Source organism: Muntiacus reevesi, chromosome X (genome assembly GCF_963930625.1).
Source record: "Muntiacus reevesi chromosome X, mMunRee1.1, whole genome shotgun sequence".
Taxonomy (NCBI): domain Eukaryota; kingdom Metazoa; phylum Chordata; class Mammalia; order Artiodactyla; family Cervidae; genus Muntiacus; species Muntiacus reevesi.
Window position 1 is genome coordinate 42,525,376 of NC_089271.1, and position 24,411 is coordinate 42,549,786.

At 42.4% G+C, this 24,411-nt stretch overlaps 1 protein-coding gene across 4 annotated transcripts in view; it reads right to left on the bottom strand.

Annotated features, from left to right (window-relative positions):
• The window catches only part of EFHC2 (EF-hand domain containing 2), a 242,871-nt gene that overhangs the window by 24,817 nt on the left and 193,643 nt on the right, over nucleotides 1–24,411 (bottom strand). For all 4 annotated transcript variants that reach the window (XM_065915700.1, XM_065915701.1, XM_065915699.1 and 1 more), the window contains 2 exons: nucleotides 13,479–13,676; nucleotides 11,448–11,540 (listed from right to left, as the gene is read on the bottom strand). In XM_065915700.1, the coding sequence (XP_065771772.1) occupies nucleotides 11,448–11,540; nucleotides 13,479–13,676 (291 nt within the window). The remainder of the gene's footprint in view (nucleotides 1–11,447; nucleotides 11,541–13,478; nucleotides 13,677–24,411) is intronic.

The window sequence follows — 24,411 nt, forward strand, 5'->3', positions numbered from 1 at the left end:
ATCATCTCTGACCTGGGTTACAGGAACAGCATTTGTATCATGGTCTTTCTGCTTCTATTCTTACATCCTCCACCAGAATAGTCTTTCTAAAACACAGATTGGATCAGAGAACTTCCTCACTGACAACTCTCCAGTGACTTTCCAATCCACTTAGAACACAAGCTGAACTCCTTAATAGGGTTTATAAAACCACATATAATCTGGTCCCCCACTGACTTTTCTGATCTCATCTGAAATCTCTCTCCCTCTTCACCATCTTCCAGGTACACTTACTTTCTTCATGCTCTCTGATCATACTAAGACTGTTCCCAGCAATGCAAGGCATTTGCACATTCTGGACTCTTTGTCTGGAAAGTCTCCATTCAAATGTTACTTCCTCAGAAAGGCCTTCCTGCTTCCACTTATTTAACCTAGTCTCCATGCCTAAATAAGTCTATATTTGCTCCATATGATGGCACTGGATGGTACAGGAAAACTTCTAGAAGTCACCACTGAAGTCCTATTATCAGACTTCCTTACCAATCTGTCTGATATTTGCTTATGATCACCTGTCAACCCTGGGCCTCTTAGCACTTTTCCCTGCCCAACTCATGATAATGTCTGACTCAACATAATCTAACCTTTCATCCATCTCAAAAGATATTTGGGAAGCTATTTTTGACTCAAATAATATTCGGGAAGGATCAAATGGTGTTAAAGAGTACATACACAGCTTAATAATGATGTCTAAAACCTTTTTGAGGAAAAATGTTTGAAAGATTTAATTTTTATGAAGTCCCAAAGCCAGGCCTCAGGAAAGAGCTGAGCTAACATGATAAAATGGGCTTCCCTGATAGCTCAGTTGGTAAAGAATCTCCCTGCAGTGCAGGAAACCCCAGTTCGATTCCTCGGTCAGGAAGATCCGCTGGAAAGGGGATAGGCTACCCACTCCAGTATTCTTGGGCTTCCCTGGTGGCTCAGCTGGTAAAGAATCCACCTGCAATGCAGGAGACCTGGGTTCCATCCCTGGGTTGGGAAGATCCCCTGGAGAAGGGAACAGTGGCCCATTCTAGTATTCTGGCCTGAAGAATTCCATAGACTATATAGTCCATGGGGTCTCAAAGAATCGGACTTGACTGAGTGACTTTCCCTTCACTTCACTTCAACGTGATAAAACAGCTCAGCTGGTAAAGAATCTGCCTGCAATGTAGGAGACTACGGTTTGATTCCTGGGTCAGGAAGATCCCCTGAAGAAGGGATAGGCTACCCACTCTAGTATTCTTGGGCTTCTCTGGCAGCCCAGATGGTAAAGAATCCGCCTGCAATGTGGGAGACCTGGATTCGATCTCTGGGTTGGGAAGATCCCCTGGAGGAGGGCATGGCAACCCACTTCAGTATTCTTGCCTGGAGAATCCCCATGGACAGAGAAGCCTGGTGGGCTATAGTCAGACACAACTGAGTGACTAAGCACAATGTGGTAAAATACTCCAAGTTTCTCTTTTCGGTTTTGTCTGTGAGGATTTCATTGGAGGTGGGAATCCCCCAAAAAGAAGCAAGAGAGAAAAAAGAACAAAGAATCTTTCAATGAAAAGGGATAAAATTACACAATGCTTCCTGGGAGAATCCTTCGCTCTTGGGAAGTGGGTAGGATGGCAGTAAATCACAATGGGTCACTCACAAATACTTATCTCCTTTTCCCACCAAAATCTCACCCAATGATGACAGAGAAATAAAAGTAGGTAGTATCCTGCAATGACAAAGACAGCTGATGGAAAAAAGGCAATAGTGGATAAGAAATTTCAAAATCTTTTGCAAGATGGAAATCGGACTGGGATAACTGACTTGGCACAGCTGAGGAAGGGAAGCTGAACTCCAAATGTCTGTGGCAGAGACAGGGAGGGCACTTAAGAGATTAGGCAATGTGGCCTACAAAACTGCTGAGAGGCTGAGCGATTGTAGACTCCAGGAGCAAATAAAGGCAGGGATAAGGTGCTGTGCTTAGTTGCTCAGTTGTGTCCAACTCCTTGCAACCCCATGGACTGCAGCCCGCCAGGCTCCTCTATCCATGGGGATTCTCCAGGCAAGAATACTGGAGTGGGTTGCCATGCCGTCCTCCAGGGGATCTTTCCAGCCCAGGGATCAAACCCAGGTCTCCCGCATTGCAGGCAGATTCTTCACTGACTGAACCACCAGGGAAGCCCAGGGATAAGGTGGTAGTGGTTTAGTCACTAAGTTGTGTCCAACTCTTGTGACCCCATGGAATGTAGCCTGCCAGGCTCCTCTGTCCATGGGATTCTTCAGGCAAGAATACTGGAGTGGGTTGCCATTTCCTTCTTCAGGGGATCTTCCTGACCCAGGAATCAAACCCAGGTCTCCTGCATTGCAGGCAGACTCTTTACTGATTGAGCTATGAGGGAAGCCCCAGGGATAAGGTGGGGCACTGAAAACAAGGGCTGTTTGAAAGCCTGAAAACAGCAAGAGCAGCTGAACCCTCAAGAATCTGTCCTTGTACACTGGGCTCTTCACTGTAGGGGACTGGGGTTTCTTCTCCAGAGAAATTCAACTAAAGAAGCTCTAGTCTTGGGTAGATGAAGCACAATGGAGGGTGAAGAACATTACCCACTGAACTTGGGTCTCTCAGACCCCTTCCTTTCCCTTTCCTGTTTTCAGAACATCAGTGGCTGTGCTTAATTTCTCCTCCTTTTCCCTAACCCACTTCCCTCCTAACCCTGCAGGAGAAGATAGGATTCTTCTCTCGATGTTCTGAGTGGCCCTGAGAGATCTCCAGATTGTGGCTTCTGGGGATTCCCTAATGAAAATACAGGCTAGGAGATGACTCATGCAGTGAAACCCACTAATCAAGAAGACCCACCCCCAAAAGCTTCCAACATTAAGGACAGAACTCAAAGCAGCAACAGGGGAAAAAAGCTATCAGGGGACAAGGAAAATTCAGGTAGCGGAGGGAAAGATGTGACATAAGAGGATATATTACACCCATGAAAAAAGAACAGAAGACTACAAAAAAAGGAACCAAAAGTGTGCTCTTGGAATAAAAAATATGATAGTAGTAAAAAGATGCAGTAGAAAGGGTGGAATGTAAAGCTGAGGAAACCCCTTGGTAAGGACATCCTAATGACAAAGAAAAACTTAATCCAGATTCAAGAGAGCCAAAATCTTAATGATAGGAGCTCTCACAAGACAAAAATGAAAAAGGATGGAAGGAAATAATTTAAAAATAAATGGAAAATTTCTCTGAGCCAAAGGACAGAGTCTCCAGACTGGAAGGGCCCATAAACTGTTAAGCACAATCTATATATAGGCGTGTGTATGTACGCGCGTGTGCATGCACACACACACACCCAACAAGGCCCCATCATGAATTTCTAGAACATGAGCAATAAAGACACGATTCTAAGAGCATTCAGAAAGAACACCAGTAATGGGAATCAATATTATACTAAATTCTCAAGCATCATAACAGGAAATTAGTACTAGTATCTAAAAATGAGAAATCCAGAAATAGCAGAATGTACATGCTATTTTAAGTTCTGTAGAAACAACTAGAAAGACTGAAATGCTGTTTCTTGAGAATGGGTCTGGGAGGTGGGGAGAGATGTGGCTGGAAACTGCTCTTGTCAGAGTAAGTTTTTTTAGAATAATTTATTTTCTTTACTATAAGCATGTATCTGTTTGGCATAAATGAAAATGTAAGAAATGTGAAAAGCAGATGAGAGACAGTGCAGAGTGCTTTCCCAGGTGGTCAATTCATGCATCAGACTTGGAAAGGCAGGAGCACCCTCGTTTGGAGCACACTGATAAGGGAGTCACCTCCTGGTCTTTCTCCCAGCTCCAAAACTCAGCACATTCCTTGCCTGCACCACTGACAGCGTGAGATTTTTCACGCCTCCATTTGCTACTATACCCTATATCTATTATCTGCACTGTCAGATGAGGTTGTCAGAGAGACAAGAATAGGATACAAAGGAGCACTTCAGGTTAGAGGAGAAGGAGACGAGGAGGAGCAGTTTAGAGATGGAAACAGGCTCAAATCTTGGGGGAGTGAGGACAAGTAGGTCAATTTCCCCTGAATATTATCTCCCCAGTGGTCCTCCCTGTCTCCTGACCACTGCAGGTGGCCGAATCCTATCCATCCTTTCAAAATATTTTGGGAAAGCCTATGAGTCATATAGAAGATGGATCTCTCTTACTTCAGGGTCACGCTGTGCTTCTGATCAAAAATGTGAGCATCCTCTTTCTCCACCTGAATCCACTACTCCTCTCCTCACCAAACGACATTTGACTCTTGCTAAGACTCTGATTCACAGTCAAAGGATGAAGATTTGCCACTCTGGAGGAAATTCCTTTGAAAAGGCTGTGAAGGCAACTCCAAAGAAGAGCTTTGTATGGCGACATTGTTGGAATGAGTGCACAGCCTTCCAGGGTGACTGCCCTAAAGGGCAACGCTAATTCTGGCTTTTAAGTGTGCCTAAGCTTGTTAAAAAGTCAGACTGCTTACTTTAAAGTCCTAGCTCACAGTGCTGAAGTGTTTTCCTAAAGCCTCCATAAATTCTTCTTTCCCTTTGATACTCAGGCAAGCCACCATTTCCTTCCCTACACAAACTAAAGGACATGTTTGTGGAAGAAGAGGGAGGGAAAGCCGTTTCTCTGGTTCCCCTCTCGATCATAATGACCTCCAAGTAGGCTTCCTGATGCCTCGCTAGGTGGGAGTTCTCAGAAGTGAGTCTCATGTGTCATTTGACGGGTGCTCTTGTTCCCCACTCCCAAAAATGATGAATGGCTTGCAAACCGCAGCAGCCATCCATCTCCTTGCCGTGGGGAATAATACTGATATGCTTTATTTCCCCCATCTGTGGAGGTAATAGGCACAGCAGCAGCTGTATTCTGCACCAGAGTAACTTGGGTTCCCCTCTGCCGCAAAGACCATCTCATAACTTAGGGGAGCGGGCTGGTGGCATGACCAGGGCTGAAAGGGAGCGACGGTAGTGAAGTCACATGTTTGACTCACTTGCTTGGGTTTGGTTTCAGTTCATTACCTGACAAACCCCAGCCAGGGTGCACAGTGAAACACCTGGTGGGAGTCTTAAAGACCAGACACTTGAGGGAAAAAAAAAAGTGGAGCTCTGGGCCGCTGTTGCCAGTTGGTCACAACGTAGGAGCTGCGAAGATGGCACTGCCCAGGATGCCAATGAGTTAAGTTCCGTGATCTCAAATCACCAGGCTTCTAAATTCCAATTGTGATCCCAGCACAGATCTCCTTAGGGACCAAATCGCCTTATATATGAAAAAGTAGAAACCATCTGTGTGTAGTCAGGATAGGGGGTGAGAGAGAAGAGAGGGAGAACAGATGAACTGGGAGAGAAGGGGGTTTCTCTCTCAAAACTTCCCATGGCACCAAACACTTTGCAACGCGAGCAAGCACATGGGTCCACCCCTGCCCCTCAGCTTCATGGCCAGGTACTGTTGGTGAAATTACTTAAGCCCCAACCATGTCTCTGTGAAGGGAACAGGGGGAGAGGCTGGGTATAGCATAATGAGATGATTTGAAAGTCCTGTTAACTTTTTCCATTTTAACTAATACTTCTAGATGAGGCACCAGCTCTCCTGGGAGGCCAGTCCTAAGGCATTCTGTGAAACCCAAAGCCAACTGTAAAAGACTAGCTTGGGGCAGAGCTGCTGGGAAAAGAGTCACACTTGACTTCCAAGTCCTGCTTCGGAAGGCCACAGTCAGGGGAGGAGGGTGCCTCTTCACTCCCCAGGCCCACCAGGAACAGAGAACGGAATGACCTCAGAATTCTCCTCACCTCTTATGGTTTGAGAACCAGAATTTCTTGCTTATTAGTGCTGAGGGAACTTTAACACCCAAATGAAGGTGCAGTGGGGTTTAGTCCATTTACAAGGATCACTTGGGCAGAAGGCAGTAGGGTTGGACTTCAGAGGCAGCTCTGATAGGTATAAAGCCCACGTGTTGCTTCCCCCTGCCCAGTGTAATAGCATGGGACACATCTCTGGAACTGCAGGGTTGAATGAGATATTGTCCCTACCCCTAGGGCCTGAGATAGAAACAAAGGTTGAGGATATCTTCAGTTCAGTTCAGTTCAGTCACTCAGTCGTGTCCGACTCTTTGAGACCCCATGAATCGCAGCACACCAGGCCTCCCTGTCCATCACAAACTCCCAGAGTTTACTCAAACTCATGCCCATCGAGTCAGTGATGCCATCCAGCCATCTCATCCTCTGTTGTCCCCTTCTCTTCTTGCCCCCAATCCCTCCCAGCATCAGGGTCTTTTCCAATGAGTAAACTCTTCGCATGAGGTGGCCAAAATACCTGAGTTTCAGCTTCAGCATCAGTCCTTTCAATGAACACCCAGGACTGATCTCCTTTAGGATGGACTGGTTGGATCTCCTTGCAGTCCAAAGGACTCTCAAGAGTCTTCTCTTGAGAAGGTGGATCATCATGATCATGCTTGAGTTCAAAAACATCAATTATTCAGTGCTCAGCTTTCTTCACAGTCCAACTCGCACATCCATACATGACCACTGGAAAAACTATAGCCTTGACTAGATGGATCTTTGTTGGCAAAGTAATGTTTCTGCTTTTTAATATGCTATCTAGGTTGGTCATCACTTTCCTTCCAAGGAGTAAGTGCCTTTTTATTTCATGGCTGCAGTCACCATCTGCAATGATTTTGGAGCCCAGAAAAATAAAGTCTGACACTGTTTCCACTGTCTCCCCATCTATTTCCCATGAGGTGATGGGACCAGATGCCATGATCTTAGTTTTCTGAATGTTGAGCTTTAAGCCAACTTTTTCACTCTCCTCTTTCACTTTCATCAAGAGGTTTTTTAATTCCTCTTCACTTTCTGCCATAAGGGTGGTGTTATCTGCATATTTGAGGTTGTTGATATTTCTCCCAGCAATCTTGATTCCAGCTTGTGCTTCTTCCAGCCCAGCATTTCTCATGATGTACTTTGCATAGAAGTTAAATAAGCAGGGTGACAATATACAGCCTTGTCATACTCCTTTTCCTATTTGGAAACAGTCTGTTGTCCCATGTCCAGTTCTAACTGTTGCTTCCTGACCTACATACAGGTTTCTCAAGAGGCAGGATAGGGGGTCTGGTATTCCCATCTCCTTCAGAATTTTCCACAGTTTATTGTGATCCACACAGTCGAAGGTTTTGGTGTAGTCAATAAAGCAGAAATAGATGTTTTTCTGGAACTCCCTTGCTTTTTCGATGATCCAGTGGATATTGGCAATTTGATCCCTGGTTCCTCTGCCTTTTCTAAATCCAGATATTCCAGCTTGAACATCTGGAAGTTCTCGGTTCATGTATTGCTGAAGCCTGGCTTGGAGAATTTTGAGCATTACTTTACTAGCCTGTGAGATGACTGCAATTGTGCGGTAGTTTGAGCATTCTTTGGCATTGCCTTTCTTTGGGATTGGAATGAAAACGGACCTTTTCCAGTCCTGTGGCCACTGCTGAGTTTTCCAAATTTGCTGGCATATTGAGCGCAGCACTTTCACAGCATCGTCTTTCAGGATGTGAAATAGGTCAACTGGAATTCCATCACCTCCACTAGCTTTATGTGTAGTGATGCTTTCTAAGGCCCACTTAACTTCACATTCCAGGATGTCTGGCTCTGGGTGAGTGATCACACCATTGTGATTATCCTATCTTAGGGGGTTGTTATTCTAATTCCATCTGGGGCTAAAGTACATTTATTCAAGAAATAATAAAGCCTCCTCAAGAAAAGAGGAGCTTATCATCAATGAAAATGTACCTCTTAATGTGCTCAAGGATTTACAAAATATTCCAGGGCCCTAGGCACTGTTTCAATACAGAGTGTCACTCCTATTATGGGTAATAGCTATCACTACATCAAACATTTACATCTGATGCTCTATGCATTAGTGAAATGACTGTTTGGTAAGGAAGGTAACCTCATACCAGCTGTATATATGTGTTAGTTGCTCAGGTGCATCAGACTCTTTGCGACCCCGTGGACTGTAGCCCGCCAGGCTCCTCTGTCCATGGAATTCTCCCTGCAAGAATACTGGAGTGGGTTCCCATTCCCTTCTCCAGGGGATCTTCCTGAACCAGGGATCAAACCTAGGTCTCCAGCATTGCAGGTGGACTCTTGACTGTCATACCGGTTTCCACAGCACAAACTGATGGGGACTGGGGTAACCAGATGTGAAAAGATTTTGAAGTCCTGATTCCAGCATGAGTTGTGCTAATAAGGAAAAGACCTAACTGAATCAGAAGAAAAATAGAAATGGAGTAGAAGGGAAATCTTAGTACCCAAATGCAGGGTCAGGAGAAATATACAAGTAACAATCCCCGGGTGAAAGAAATCATCTGAATCTTTAGCCATATAGTTTTTCATCACCTGATCTGAATTCATATAGCGGTGGGGCTCTACACCTGCTCACCAGCTGCCCAGCTCCATTCCAAGGTAGGTAAAACTGCCCCTGGGCAGAGTGTGTGCTGAACCAAGTCAACAAACTCTGGGCCTGTCTCCCACGGGAGACTGTAGACGTCAGAGGGGCTCTGGTTTAGCGTGCCACAGGAGGGCTGTGCAGAAAGAGAGTCTGGTCAAGGCTCTGGAAAGCCCTGTGGAGTCTGTGGGGAACAATAAGAATGCAGAATATAAATGTAAGCTGCAGGCTGATGGGCCCGTTAGGAATTAGGGCCGTCTTTGAAAGGAATCTGCGGAGATGATGCAAAACATCAAGCATGTGACCCAAATCGTGGCAGGGCATATTGGAGGGAGAGGGGAATGGGAATGAGACATTTTCTAATCTGATTAGTCTGAAGTTTCCCCTGAGTGTGGAGAAGGGTCAGTGCACAATTAGAGGCAAAGTTAGACTGAACATGGTCTGCTCAGTGGCTCAGAGGGATGACCTCCTTGGAGCTAAGCTGGGGCTCGGAGGCAGATGTGATCTGAGACTGAGCCGGCTTCACGGCAAGTTGGGGAATCATCTTTCTGCCTTTCATGTCAAATCGTCAAGGCAAAGACAAAACAGTCTGCTGAGAGGATGAGAGGATGATGACTTGGTGGCCTCAGTGCTGGATAAGAAACATCTAGGTCCCCCAGAGGCCAGGCTCCCACATTACTGGACTTTCCAGGACAACTCATCCCGAGGCCATCAAGAGATAATTTAATAAACATCCGCAGCTTCCTGACTAGAAGACAGCTTAATGTGTGAAAGGCATTCAGATCCAACTGTTTAAAAACAAGACTTCCTCTATGTAGAAGGACACAGGTCTCTTCCAGTTCATTTCTAAGTCAGAGCGTGTGGTCGATGGTGTCTGATGAACACTTCTCTCCTAGTCTCCAATCAGGACTTAGTACCAGGTGCTATGGCACTGGGGAATTTATGTATGTTATCTCAATTCGCCCCAAGAACCACGAGGAAGCAGGTATTGTTATCTCATTCTAGAGGTATGGAATCTGAGGTTCAGGCAGGTCAAAAAACTTGCACAAGATTACACAGCTAGCAAGTAGATTCAAAGAATACAGGAGACAAGGTAAGGGGTAAAATTGTCAAGCTGTAACAACCTGCTGTTTATTTTTAGGCAGTGAATCAAATAGGTTAGAAGTAGGTCTCAGTATCTAAGTGGATCAGATGTCTACTCACAAATCTTCATTACAAGGTAAGAGACAAAAAAAAAAGAAAAGAAACATAAATAGTGCTCTGAGAATCCTTAGCAGGAGATAACCACACCAGCCAACCAAATCCAAGAGGGCTTCATGGATACAGTGTTATGCAAAACAGGTCTCAAATGAACAAGCTTTCAGCAGGTGAAGAAAACTCAAAGCTAGTTCCTACTGAAGAAACAGCAAGAGAAAAGGCAAAAAAGTGGGAAGGTAGGAGGTATACAAGTGAAAAGCTAAATGGGCAATTTGGCTGGACTACTGGGAATGGGAAGAGGAGCTTTGAGAATGTGGTAACTGTGGAGAAACCAGACTCCTGAACCTGCACTTCATCTCAGGTCCTTTACACTGGGATAGCCTATTTATCCCTCATACTGCTGCTAGAAAATAAAAGCAAATAAAGCTGAAAGTCTAGAAGACAACCCCAGGTTATCCAATCCACACACACACAGCCACCTGGATTGATCTCTTCCTGCTTCTGCCTCTGATACTAGGAGCAGAAGAACCCTAGCTCTCCCATGTGGGATTTAGTTTTTGTCTGCTTCCTTTTTTCTTTTCTGTCTCAAGATGACGACTGCCCACTCCAGTCCCTGCTTGAGAATAATGCTCTAATGACAACCCTAAGCCCCACAGTGGAGAAGGCAGAAGAGGAGCTCAAAGTTTAGGAAGTTGGTCATTCCTTAGAGAACAAAGAAATGGTACAGAAGGCTTGTGAGTAGAAGAGTGACACTAGGATACTCTTGCCCTTAGAAGGTACTTAGCTGCTAGATGTAAAGATGGATTTAAAAATTTAGAGGCTGGTGGAAGAAAGGCCAATGTGGGGGCCCTGCAACAGTCAAGAAGAAAAGTAGGTCAGAACAAGAGTGGAGGTAGTGGGAATAGAGGGGAGAGAGAAGATGCAAGCAGTAGAAGTAGGAGGCAGAACAGGCAGGACACTCTAATCTACTGGCTATTTGTAGACAATAATTCAAAATGGTTTGAAGCAGAAGATGTGCATTTTAAAGGTTCAGAGGTTAAGTCACAGCTCTTCTTCTAGACTATGTGACTTTGGGCAAAATCTTATCTCTCTAGACCTCAGCATCCTCATGTAAGATAGGGGATAATAGCTCTGACTTCACCAAGCTGTTCTCACAAAGTCAGTGAGGTAATGTACTCAAAGCAATGATAACAATGCCTAGAACACAGTCCCAAATGTCAGCATTATCAGATAAGTCAGTTAGAGAAGGGGCTGGCGTCATGCCATGGGAAGCATAAAAGATGACCAGAGTCTGGATGGCTAGGAGGGTGGTGCCAGGCAGTCAAAAAGTCAGGTTTGGTACAAGAAGAGAGGTGTTTTAGAAAGCAGTTCACTGTGCTTTCCTTTGGCAACATTCTAACCTCTGCACTTGACATCTAGTACTCTTGCTCTGTGCTAATAACACGAGGTCCTCTAATTGCATGTCTTTAGCCATTAGAAACTACTGCTCTGAAAAACCTGTCCTAAATTTTAGATCTAATACTCTCACAACCAAAGAGGCAGTTCATTTTCATTTTGTCCCATGAATCTGTGTGCACTTAAGTGCATCTTCATGTTAAAAAGATCAAACGATAATTCATCAGAGGCTCTCTGACATTTACAATCATGACAACTTTTCCTTCTGTAACAATTAAATGGAGATGTGTCATCAGTGAAACAATACTGAGGTAAAGGCTAAATCAAGGGCAGTTAAAGGCAGATGAAAAACCAGGAACTGTCTCCAAAACAAAAATATGCAGGACATGGTCCATGAGGGTAGAGCTCTCACCTACCTGGACAGTAAGGATCCTAGAAGATCTTCATTCAAAGGTAATCTGAAGGACTTGCACAGCCTTTTGATGTCTTTGCTGGGTAACACTTTTTTCCTGCATTAAAACACAGTCAATGAGCTTTTCTGTACTTCATGTCTCTTAAGTAATAATTACATACTATAGGAAAGAAAACATAGATGTGTCCTAAAAGCGTGCACATGGAAATATATATGAAAGCTGGTACTGGAATCGCGGTAAGGAAAAACAGTCATATTACATTTCACAGCTTGTTTCCATTTCAGGAGTCACTGGATTCTGTCCTTACAAAGCCTGTTCCATCAAGATTCATATTCTTGGTTGGTGATAGTACAGCCTCTTAAGGCTGCAGCCACGAGTGTTGCTCTAAGTAATCGATCTGCATTCTTGACCGCTAGTCAAAAATGGTTCTGATATTTGAAAACATCTCTTAATTTGACAGGCATCTAGAGCCTCCATCACAAGTATTATATGACCAGAGGGTGTTTTTCTAGTCTTTTCCTTGGACCCAAATCATATAACCTAGAAGCCCCAACTGGGACCTTAACATTCACCTATTTTTTTTTTCCAGAGCAGCCCAACAGTCATTTTCTCCAGCCTGCTGGGGCACAGAAATACTTATCTAATGTTCTCACCCCGCCAGTGTTCTTCCAGGCATCAGGCAAAATTAGAACTAACAGGAAAGAAAGTGGGCTTCTTTCTTAGCAATAGGTTATAAAATAGTAAGAGAATGTTTATGTCTAGAACTGGAACTTGTTGGATCTGGAAGAACCTCAGAGTTCTCTCATCACCTAGCCCCTTTCTTCCCAACAGGTAATCCTTTAATGAAAGAGGGTCACACTTCTCACCCTGGAGAGGGGTACCATCAGGCTGGAAGGTAAGGTCAGAGTCACACAAAGCTCAGGTAACACGTCTTCCACGAGGCTCAGAGAAACTTAAAGATTCAAGGAAGAATATCATTTTTATGACAAGTCAACAAGGGTGTATTATGAATTAGGAAAAAAAAATGTTCCCTAGTAAGATAAACTGGGGGCATCCCTGGTAGCACTAGTGGTAAAGAACTCGCCTGTGAATGCAGGAGATGCAGGTTGGATCCCTGAGTTGGGAAGATCCCCTGCAGAAGGAAATAGCAACCCAACTCCAGTATTCTTGCTGAGAGACTCCCACAGACAGAGGAGCCTGGCGGGCTACATACAGTCCATGGGGGTGGCAAAGAGCTGGACATGACTTAGTGACTATAACAAAAACAAATTAAGAAAAACCATGGGTCCTTCTAAGATATTTAGGGTACAGACTTTAGGTTTGGGGATGAAGGAAGTAGTCATGGGGTAAAGAGATGACAGTGGTCTGAAGTAACAAAACCAGTGGGAAGAGTTAGACCTAAGATTTTCCAACTCCAGAAAAATATGCTCCCCCACCACTATATCAGATCTGTGGATAAGATGAACAGAAAAATACACTAAGATGGGGCCCCATCTTAGTTGTTTGTAACAATGACTGATTAAAGTTCAAAGGCAAACATGATAAATGTGTTAGAAATACATTATTCGGAGCTTCATTATTTTTGAGAAGAAATAATTTCAAAGAGATTTTATAGAAAGTTTACTTGCAAATCCCCTGTCCAGTATATTATAAAACTCATATTTATAAATCCCACTTATTAATAAAATAGTGTAAAGAGATGCCATCTCAGAATTAAATCTTCTAACACTGATTTACTGTTTCAATTGAAAGCTTCTAGAAACCAATTAGAAAATGCAAAGGGGCAACCCTATTCTTTTGAAGACACAGAACTTCCCCCATTCCATCAACAAGCAAAGCTCACCATCCATCACTATAAAATATGTGTACCCAGATAATCCCCAAATATGATTTAAGGTGGCTTTGCTACCTAGTGGAGTATGAGGAGACATGCCAATTTTCTTTTTGCTCTTTTTGATACAATACAAATTCCTTCATTACTCAGCTTCACAGAAACATGAATGATTTCTTAAAATCAATAAAATAAAAGCTTACTTTTCCCGATCTTGGTATACACACGTAGCAATGAGTCTTTCAAAATTCTCAAAAGTATTTTTCTTGAGTTGTTGATGGGCCTGTGCAAGTAGGACATTCCTATCTGGACACGGGTCCTCAGGCACCCGGTAATGACGTGCAATGGTTATAACTTCTTGGTCTGTGAGTTTCCCGACAGTTAGATTCATCATTATTTCTCTGTTTAAAAAAAAATGGGGAAACACTCAAGAAATTATATCTAAGATTATTTTACCTTTCTATTAAAAACACACCCAAATTCCATTTTACAAAACTTTACCAATGGTCTAGAGACAGGTTGCTATTTTTTTTAATTTAATTTCTCTACTATGAGCAACCAGGAAGGTACTTGTGCTAGAATGGAAAACCATACGAACAGCAGCTTATAAGTAAAATGGCACTTTGCCCAGAATCAAACATTTATCAGATAATAGCCCACAACCAGGAAGTAAATTCTTAAAGTCCTTCAATGGTCAAAAATCCTGGGACTAAATACATGAGTTCATTCAATGCTTATTAAACTTACTTTACACAAAACAGTAACAGACTTGGGGTTCTGATTTCCCAGGGTATGAAACTTATAAATCAGTAAGTTAGAAAGATGTTTTAGAGATGGGGAAAGTGATTAAGCATATTTCTGTGGTAAAAAGTAAAAAGTGACACATCCTACCCATGAGTGGAGAAAGAAATGGCAACCCACTCCAGTATTCTTGCCTGGGAACTCCCACGAAGAGAGGAGCATAGCAGGCTACAGTCCAGGGGGTTGCAAGAGTCAGACCTGACTGAGTGACTAAACCACCAAACATCACCTCCTACCCATGAGAGAAAAAAGTAAAAACAGCTGTGTAAAGGTACAGTTGTCTGAGACTTTAGAAGGCAAATGGCATTGATATCATTTGGCACAGCAGTTCAGTTCAGTTTAGTTCAGTTGCTCAGTATTGTTCAACTCTTTGCAACCCCATGAATTGCAGCAAGCCAGGCCTCCATGTCCATCACCAACTCCCGGAGTTCACTCAAACTCATGTTCATTGAGTTGGTGATGCCATCCAACCATCTCATCCTCTGTCATCCCCTTCTCCTCCCGCCTTCAATCTTTCCCAGCATCAGAGTCTTTTCAAATGAGTCAGTACTTCGCATCAGGTGGCCAAAGTATTGGAGTTTCAGCCTCAACATCAGTCCTTCCAATGAATATTCAGGATTGATTTCCTTTAGGATGGACTGGTTGGATCTCTTTACAGTCCATGGGACTCTCAGGAGTCTTCTCCAACACCACAGTTCAAAAGCATCAATTCTTTGGCACTCAGCTTTCCTTATAGTCCAACTTTCACATCCATACATGACTACTGGAAAGACCATGGCTTTGACTAGATGGACTTTTGTTGGCAAAGTAATGTCTCTGCTTTTTAATATGCTGTCTACGTTGGTCATAACTTTTCTTCCAAGGAGCATGCGTCTTTTAATTTCATAGCTGCAGTCACCATCTGCAGCGACTTTGGAGCCCCCAAAAATAAAATCTGTCACTGTTTCCACTGTTTCTCCATCTATTTGCCATGAAGTAATGGGACCAGAGAATAGCAAGGAGAGATAAGAAAGCCTTCCCCAGCAACCAATGCAAAGAAATAGAGGAAAACAATAGACTGGGAAAGACTAGAGATCTCTTCAAGAAAATTAGAGATACCAAGAGAACATTTTATGCAAAGATGGGCTCAATAAAGGACAGAAGTGGCAGGGACCTAACAGAAGCAGAAGATATTAAGAAGAGGTGGCAAGAACACACAGAAGAACTGTACAAAAAAGATTTCACAACCCAGATAATCACGATGGTGTGATCACTCATCTAGAGCCAGACATCCTGGAATGTGAAGTCAAGTGGGCCTTAGAAATCATCACTATGAACAAAGCTAGTGGATGTGATGGAATTCCAGTTGAGCTATTTCAAATCCTAAAAGATGATGCTGTGAAAGTGCTGCACTCAATATGCCAGCAAATTTGGGAAACTCAGCAGTGGCCACAGGACAGGAAAAGGTCAGTTTTCATTCTAATCCCTAAGAAAGGCAATCCCAAAGAATGCTCAAACTACCGCACAATTGCACTCATCTCACACGCTAGTAAAGTAATGCTTAAAATTCTCCAAGCCAGGCTTCAGCAATACGTGATCCATGAACTTCCAGATGTTCAAGTTGGATTTAGAAAAGGCAGAGGAACCAGAGATCAAATTGCTAACATCCGCTGGATCATTGAAAAAGCAAAAGAGTTCCAGAAAAACATCTATCTCTGTTTTATTGACTATGCCAAAGACATTGACTGTGTGGATCACAATAAACTGTGGAGAATTCTTCAAGATATGGGAACACCAGATCCCCTGACCTGCCTCTTGAGAAATCTGTATGCAGGTGAGGAAGCAACAAATAGAACTGGACATGAAACAACAGACTTGTTCCAAAAAGGAAAAGGAATATACGTCAAGGCTATATACTGTCACCCTGCTTATTTAACTTATATGCAGAGTACATCATGAGAAATGCTGGGCTGGATGAAGCACAAGCTGAAATCAAGATGGCCAGGAGAAATATTAATAACCTCAGAGATGCAGATGACACCACCCTTATGGCAGAAAGCAAAGAAAAACTAAAGAGCCTCTTGATGAAAGTGAAAGAGGAGAGTGAAAATGTTGGCTTAAAGCTCAACATTCAGAAAACTAAGATTATGGCATTTGGTCCCATCACTTCATGGCAAATAGATGGGGAAACAGTGGAAACAGAGGCTGACTTTATTTTTCTGGGCTCCAAAATCACTGCAGATGGTGATTGCAGCCATGAAATTAAAAGACGCTTACTCCTTGGAAGGAAAGTTTTGACCAAGATAGACAGCATATTAAAAAGCAGAGACATTACTTTGCCAACAAAGGTCTGTCTCGTCAAGGCTATGGTTTTTCCAGTGGTCATGTATGGATGTGAGAGTTGGACTATAAGGAAAGGTGAGTGCTGAAGAATTGATGCTTTTGAACTGTGGTATTGGAGAAGACTCTTGAGAGTCCCTTGGACTGCAAGGAGATCCAGTTAGTCCATCCTAAAAGAGATCAGTCCTGGGTGTTCATTGAAGGACTGATGTTGAAGCTGAAACTCCAAGACTTTGGCCACCTGATGCGAAGAGCTGATTCACTGGAAAAGACCCTGATGCTGGGAAAGATTGAAGGTGGGAGGAGAAGGGGATGACAGAAGATGAGATGGTTGGATGGCATCACCGACTCAATGGACATGAGTTTGGGTGGACTCCGGGGGTTGGTGATGAACAGGGAGTCCTGGTGTGCTGCGGTTCATGGGGTTACAAAGTGTCAGACACGACTGAGCGACTGAACTGAACTGATGCGACCAGATGCCATGATCTTAGTTTTCTGAATGTTGAGCTTTAAGCCAACTTTTTCACTCTCCTTTTTCACTTTCATCAAGAGCCTCTTTAGTTCTTCTTCGCTTTCTGCCATAAGGGTGGTGTCATTTGTATATCTGAGGTTATTGGTATTTCTCCCAGCAATCTTGATTCCAACTTGTGCTTCATCCAGCCCAGCATTTCTCATGATGTACTCTGCATATAAGTTAAATAAGCAGAGTGACAATATACAGCCTTGTCATACTCCTTTCCCAATTTGGAACCAGTCTGCTGTTCCATGTCCAGTTCTAATTGTGGCTTCCTGACCTGCATACAGGTTTCTCATGAGAGAGGTTGGGGGTCTGGTATTCCCATCTCTTTAAGAATTTCTCACAGTTTGTGGTGATCCACACAGTTAAAGACTTTGGCATAGTCAACAGAACAGAAATATATGTTTTGGTAGAGGAAAAACAAAGCAAATCACAACATATTAACATGAAACCTCAAAGCCTAACAAATTGGCTGACATATTTTCAATACATTCTCTATGGGAAAGTCATAAACCATGTACCAGGCATTAGAAGGAATTTCATTGAAATGGTTAAAATGCAAACTGTTATGGCACTTAACCAAATAAGCTTCCACCATCTGAAAAAGCCACTTACTGGAAATATTGGATTGACCAAAAAGTTCATTTGGGTTTTCAATAACATCTTCTTGGAAAGCCTTAAAACACTTTTTGGCCAACCCAATAATTCAGTTTCCACGAAGTCCCAATTAATGAGGGAATACAAGATTTTATTTATTCTGCTATAGACTGGTCTTTTGTAATAATGGGTTTTAGTACTTTTATATATTTCTTGTCATTTTCACTGTCATTTAACAAATCTACAGGTTCTTCTGGTCAAGAATTTCCTAAGCTAGACTGTAGAAAATCCCACACCTATGATGTTAACCTACCTAAAGGAACTATATTTCACCTACATCCACTTATTAGGATATCTGGGTTTTTTTATTTCGCTTTGCTTGTGTCTTTTTAATGGGAAATGAAGACCAAATACAACCAAGAGGACCCCACCATTGTAGCAAGTCAGTTTGGGTTAGACCTTCAATTAGTAACATTGGCCAGAGGCTCAGCAATCAGGAATAACACTATAGATGTTTTGGCATGTATCCTTCCAGTCATTTTTCTGTCAATATATATGTACTGGTATCCTTAGTTTCATTGGGATCATACAACATTTATCAACATAGCGTGGATATCTTTCATACCCATTAATGCCAATCAACAGCCTACTTTTCACAGTTGCATGGTGTTCCATTTCGTTCAGTTGTGACAACTGGTCATTCCATGACCAGTGTTGTAAATGAGTGAGGGGCTTTCCTTGGAGTGGCTCCACCTCAGTATCTCTTAACAGAATGGGAAAGACTAGGGATCTCTTCAAGAAAATTGGAGAGGAGGAGCCAAGATGGTGGAGAAGTAGGACGGGGAGACCACTTTCTCTCCTACAAATACATCAAAAGAATAACTGAACGCAGAGCAAACTTCACAAAACAACTTCTGATTGCTAGCTGAGGTCATCAGGCGCCCAGAAAAGCAGCCCATTGTCTTCAAAATGAGGTAGGACAAAATATAAAAGATAAAAAGTGAGACAAAAGAGCTAAGTACAGAGATCCGTCCCGGGATGGGTCTTAAGAGAGGACGTTTCCAGACACCGGGAAACCCTCGCACTGGCGAAACTGGGGCAAGTGTTTGAATCTCGGAGGGCAATCTGACTGGGAGGGAAACAATAAATAAAACCCACAGATTACGAGCCTAAAAGCAACTCCCAGCAGAAAAATACCCCAGACGCCCACATCCGCCACCAGCAAGTGGGGGCAGAACGGAGAGGAGCAGGCGGCATTGCTTGGGGCAGGGTCCGGGCCTGAGTGCCCTGAGGACAATCGGAGGGAGCTTTTGTGAGTTGCCAACCTGAACTGTGGGAGAGCAAGAGAGAGAGAGAAAATTAACCGGCCCGAACACACTGCCGGCCATTCGCAGAACAAAGGGACCGAGAAAGTCCTGAGAAGAGCTCGCAGGCTGCGGACCGGCCCAGCCCCGCCGGAGGCAGGAGGCAGGGGGGAGGGGAAGGGGGCAGGTTCGGCCCCAAGGACCGCATCCCCTACCACACTGCAAACAGGCCTCCACTTTCTAATCAAAGACCTCCTGAGATTCTGGATGGTTGACATCCGCCGGGAGGGTCGCAGCTAGACACAGGGCACACGCACCCGACCGGTGTGGGCGGGGACTGGGGCTGGGGATGCGGAGGGCAGAGGGCACATGCACCTGACCGGTGTAGGAGGAAACTGAGGCTGGGATCACGCAGGGCAGAAGACGCGCTGCACCCGGGGAGAGAGCGCCCGTCAAGCGCCTGGCTGCCTGAGCCACTCAGGCGGCGTAGGGACAAAACGCAGGCGCAGCTTTGTGTTCCACGCTTTTCTGGAATACCCAAGGGCTGGAACCGTGCGCAGCACAGGGCGCGCTCCATATAGAGCAGCCGGGAGCCTGAGCAGCGAGGATGGAGAAAACAGCGCCAGCCCCTCCCTGCAGCACCAGCCCTCCCCACAGCGTGACGGAACTAGCTACCTGAATAAGACTCCACCTCTGCCACCTGTCTCAGGGCTGAAATGAGGCCCTGAAGAGACCGGCAACAGAAGCCAAATAAACAAAGGGAACCACTTCAGAAGGGATCGGTGCAACAGATTAAAATCCCTGTAGAAAACACCGACTACACTGGAAGGGCCTGTAGATATCGAGAAGTGTAAGCTGGAACGAGGAGCCATCTGAAACTGAGTCGAACCCACACTGACCGCAACAGCTCCAGAGAAATTCCCAGAAATATTTTTACTTTTGTTTTTTTTTAAGTAAGAAAAAAAAATTTTTTTTTCTTTTTTATTTTTTCTCTTTTATTTTCCTTTAAAATTCCCTATTACTCCTCCATTACACCTTAACTTTCATTTTCATAGATTTTTACGATTTTTTTTAATTAGGGAAAAAAATTTTTTTCTTTCTTTTTTTTTCTTTTTTTCTCCTTTTTTTCCCCTTCTTCTCTTCTATTTTCTATTTTTCTTTTTCTCTTATTTCTTTTAAAGTCCTCTAGTATTCCTCTACTACTCCTTAATTTTCATTTTCAATACACTATACCTTACCAAAAAAAAAAAAAAAAAAAAAAAAAAAGAAGCCCTATTTTTAAGCCAAACTTCATATATATTTCTAAAACTTTTTTGTGTGTGTTTTGGTTTTTGTTTTTTAATATAGCATATTTAAGAGTCTAACCTCTAGACTTTTAATTTTTGTTTTTCAGTATATGATATAAATTGTGAACATTTAAGAATCCAATATTCAGTTCCCATTTTTATTCAGGAGTGTGTTGATTATTCTCTCCCAATCTTGACTCTCTGTTTTCTACCTCAGAACACCTCTATTTCCTCCTTTCCCCTTCTCTTCCCAATCCAATTCTGTTAATCTTTGTGGGTGTCTGGGGTACAGAGAACACTCTGGGAACAGACAACTGTGTAGATCTGTCTCTCTCCTCTTGAGTCCCCCTTTTTCTCCTCCTGCCCATCTCTATCTCCCTCCTCCCTCTCCTCTTCTTCATGTAACTCTGTGAACCTCTCTGGGAGTCCCTAACGGGGGAGAATCTTTTCGCCATTAACATAGAAGTTTTATTATCAGTGCTGTATAGTTGGAGAAGTCCTGAGACTACAGGAAGAATAAAACTGAAATCCAGAGGCAGCAGACTTAAGCCCAAAACCTGAGAAAACTCCTGACTACAAGGAACTTTGAGTATAAGTGACCGTCCAAAAGCCTCCATACCTACCCTGAAACCAACCAGCACCCAAGAGCCAATAAGTTTTACAGCAAGACATACCATGCAAATTCTCCAGCAACGCAGGAACATAGCACTGAACGTCAACATACAGGCTGCCCAAGGTCACACCTAACACATAGACCCATCTCAAAACTCATTACTGGGCACTCCATTGCTCTCCAAAGAGAAGAAATCAAGTTCCACGCACCAGAACACCGACGCGAGCTTCCCTAACCAGGAAACCTTGACGAGCCAATTGTCTAACCCCACCCACTGGGTAAAACCTCCACAATAAAAAGGAACCACAGACCTCCAGAATACAGAAAGCCCACTCCAGACACAGCAATCTAAACAAGATGAAAAGGCACAGAAATACCCAACAGGTAAAGGAACATGAAAAGTGCCCACCAAGTCAAACAAAAGAGGAGGAGATAGGGAATCTACCGGAAAAAGAATTAATAATGATAATAAAAATGATCCAAAATCTTAAAAACAAAATGGAGTTACAAATAAAGAGCCTGGAGACAAAGATTGAAAAAATGCAAGAAATGTTTAATAAAGACCTAGAAGAAATAAAAAAGAGTCAATTAAAAATGAATAATGCAATGAATGAGATCAAAAACACTCTAGAGGGAACCAAGAGTAGAATAACGGACACAGAAGATAGGATAAGTGAGGTAGAAGATAAAATGGTGGAAATAAATGAAGCAGAGAGGAAAAAAGAAAAAAGGATCAAAAGAAATGAGGACAACCTCAGGGACCTCTGGGACAATGAGAAACGCCCCAACATTCGAATCATAGGAGTCCCAGAAGGAGAAGACAAAAAGAAAGGCCATGAGAAAATACTCAGGGAGAAAATAGCTGAAAACTTCCCCAAAATGGGGAAGGAAATAACCATCCAAGTCCAAGAAACCCAGAGAGTCCCAAACAGGATAAACCCAAGGCAAAAAACCTCAAGACACATATTAATCAAATTAACAAAGATCAAACACAAAGAACAAATACTAAAAGCAGCAAGGGAGAAACAACAAATAACACACAAAGGGATTCCCATAAGGATAACAGCTGATCTGTCAATAGAAACCCTCCAGGCCAGAAGGGAATGGCAGGATATACTTAAAGTAATGAAAGAGAATAACCTACAACCTAGATTACTGTACCCAGCAAGGATGTCATTCAGATATGAAGGAGAATTCAAAAGCTTTACAGACAAGCAAAAACTGAGAGAATTCAGCACCACCAAACCAGCTCTTCAACAAACGCTAAAGGATCTTCTCTAGACAGGAAATACAGAAAGGTTGTATAAACGTGAACCCAAACAACAAAGTAAATGGCAACGGGACCACACCTATCAATAATTACCTTAAATGTAAATGGTTTGAATGCCCCAACCAAAAGACAAAGATTGGCTGAATGGATACAAAAACAAGATCCCTATATATGCTGTCAACAAGAGACCCACCTCAAAACAAGGGACACATACAGACTAAAAGTGAAGGGCTGGAAAAAAATATTTCGCACAAACAGAGACCAAAAGAAAGCAGGAGTCGCAATACTCATATCAGATAAAATAGACTTTCAAATAAAGGATGTGAAAAGAGACAAACAAGGACACTACATAATGATCTAAGGATCAATCCAAGAAGAAGATATAACAATTATAAATATATATGCACCCAACATAGGAGCACCGCAATATGTACGGAAAACGCTAACAAGTATGAAAGAGGAAATTAATAGTAACACAATAATAGTGGGAGACTTTAATACCCCACTCACAACTATGGATAGATCAACTAAACAGAAAATCAACAAGGAAACACAAACCTTAAATGACACAATGGACCAGCTAGACCTAATTGATATCTATAGGACATTTCACCCCAAAACAATCAACTTCACCTTTTTCTCAAGTGCACACGGAACCTTCTCCAGAATAGATCACATCCTGGGCCATAAATCTGGTCTTGGAAAGTTAAAAAAACTTGAAATCATTCCAGTCATCTTTTCTGATCACAGTGCAGTAAGATTAGATCTCAATTACAGGAAAAAAATTGTTAAAATTCAAACATATGGAGGCTAAATAACACGCTTCTGAATAACCAACAAATCATAGAAGAAATCAAAAAAGAAATCAAAATATGTATAGAAATGAATGAAAATGAAAACACAACAACCCAAACCTATGGGACACTGTAAAAGCAGTGCTAAAGGGAAGGTTCATAGCATTACAGACTTACATCAAGAAACAAGAAAAAAGCCAAATAAATAACCTAACTCTACACCTAAAGCAATTAGAGAAGGAAGAAATGAAGAACCCCAGGGTTAGTAGAAGGAAAGAAATCTTAAAAATTAGGGCAGAAATAAATGCAAAAGAAACTAAAGAGACCACAGCAAAAATCAACAAAGCTAAAAGCTGGTTTTTTGAAAAAATAAACAAAGTTGACAAACCATTAGCAAGACTCATTAAGAAACAAAGACAGAAGAACCATATTAACAAAATTAGAAATGAAAATGGAGAGATCACAACAGACAACACTGAAATACAAAGGATCATAAGAGACTACTACCAGCACCTCTATGCCAATAAAATGGACAACTTGGAAGAAATGGACAAATTCTTAGAAAAGTATAACTTTCCAAAACTGAACCAGGAAGAAATAGAAGATCTTAACAGAACCATCACAAGCAAGGAAATCGAAACTGTAATAAAAAATCTTCCAGCAAACAAAAGCCCAGGACCAGATGGCTTCACAGCTGAATTCTACCAAAAATTTAGAGAAGAGCTAACACCTATCTTACTCAAACTCTTCCAGAAAATTGCAGATGAAGGTAAACTTCCAAACTCATTCTATGAGGCCACCATCACCCTAATTCCAAAACCAGACAAAGATGCCACAAAAACAGAAAACTACAGGCCAATATCACTGATGAACATAGATGCAAAAGTCCTTAACAAAATTCTAGCAAACAGAATCCAACAACATATTAAAAAAATCACACACCACGACCAAGTGGGCTTTATCCCAGGAATGCAAGGATTCTTTAATATCCGCAAATCAATCAATGTAATACACCACATTAACAAATTGAAAGATAAAAACCATATGATTATCTCAATAGATGCAGAGAAAGCCTTTGACAAAATTCAACATCCATTTATGATCAAAACTCTCCAGAAAGCAGGCATAGAAGGAACATACCTCAACATAATAAAAGCTATATATGACAAACCCACAGCAAGCATCACCCTCAATGGTGAAAAATTGAAAAATTTCCCCTGAAATCAGGAACAAGACAAGGGCGCCCACTCTCACCACTGCTATTCAACATAGTGGTGGAAGTTTTGGCCACAGCAATCAGAGCAGAAAAAGAAGTAAAAGGAATCCAGATAGGAAAAGAAGAAGTGAAACTCTCGCTGTTTGCAGATGACATGATCCTCTACATAGAAAACCTTAAAGACTCTTCCAGAAAATTACTAGAGCTAATCAATGAATATAGTAAAGTTGCAGGATATAAAATTAACACACGGAAATCCCTTGCATTCCTATATACTAACAATGAAAAAACAGAAAGAGAAATTAAGGAAACAATTCCATTCACCATTGCAACAAAAAGAATAAAATACTTAGGAGTATATCTACCTAAAGAAACAAAAGACCTATACATAGAAAACTATAAAACACTGATGAAAGAAA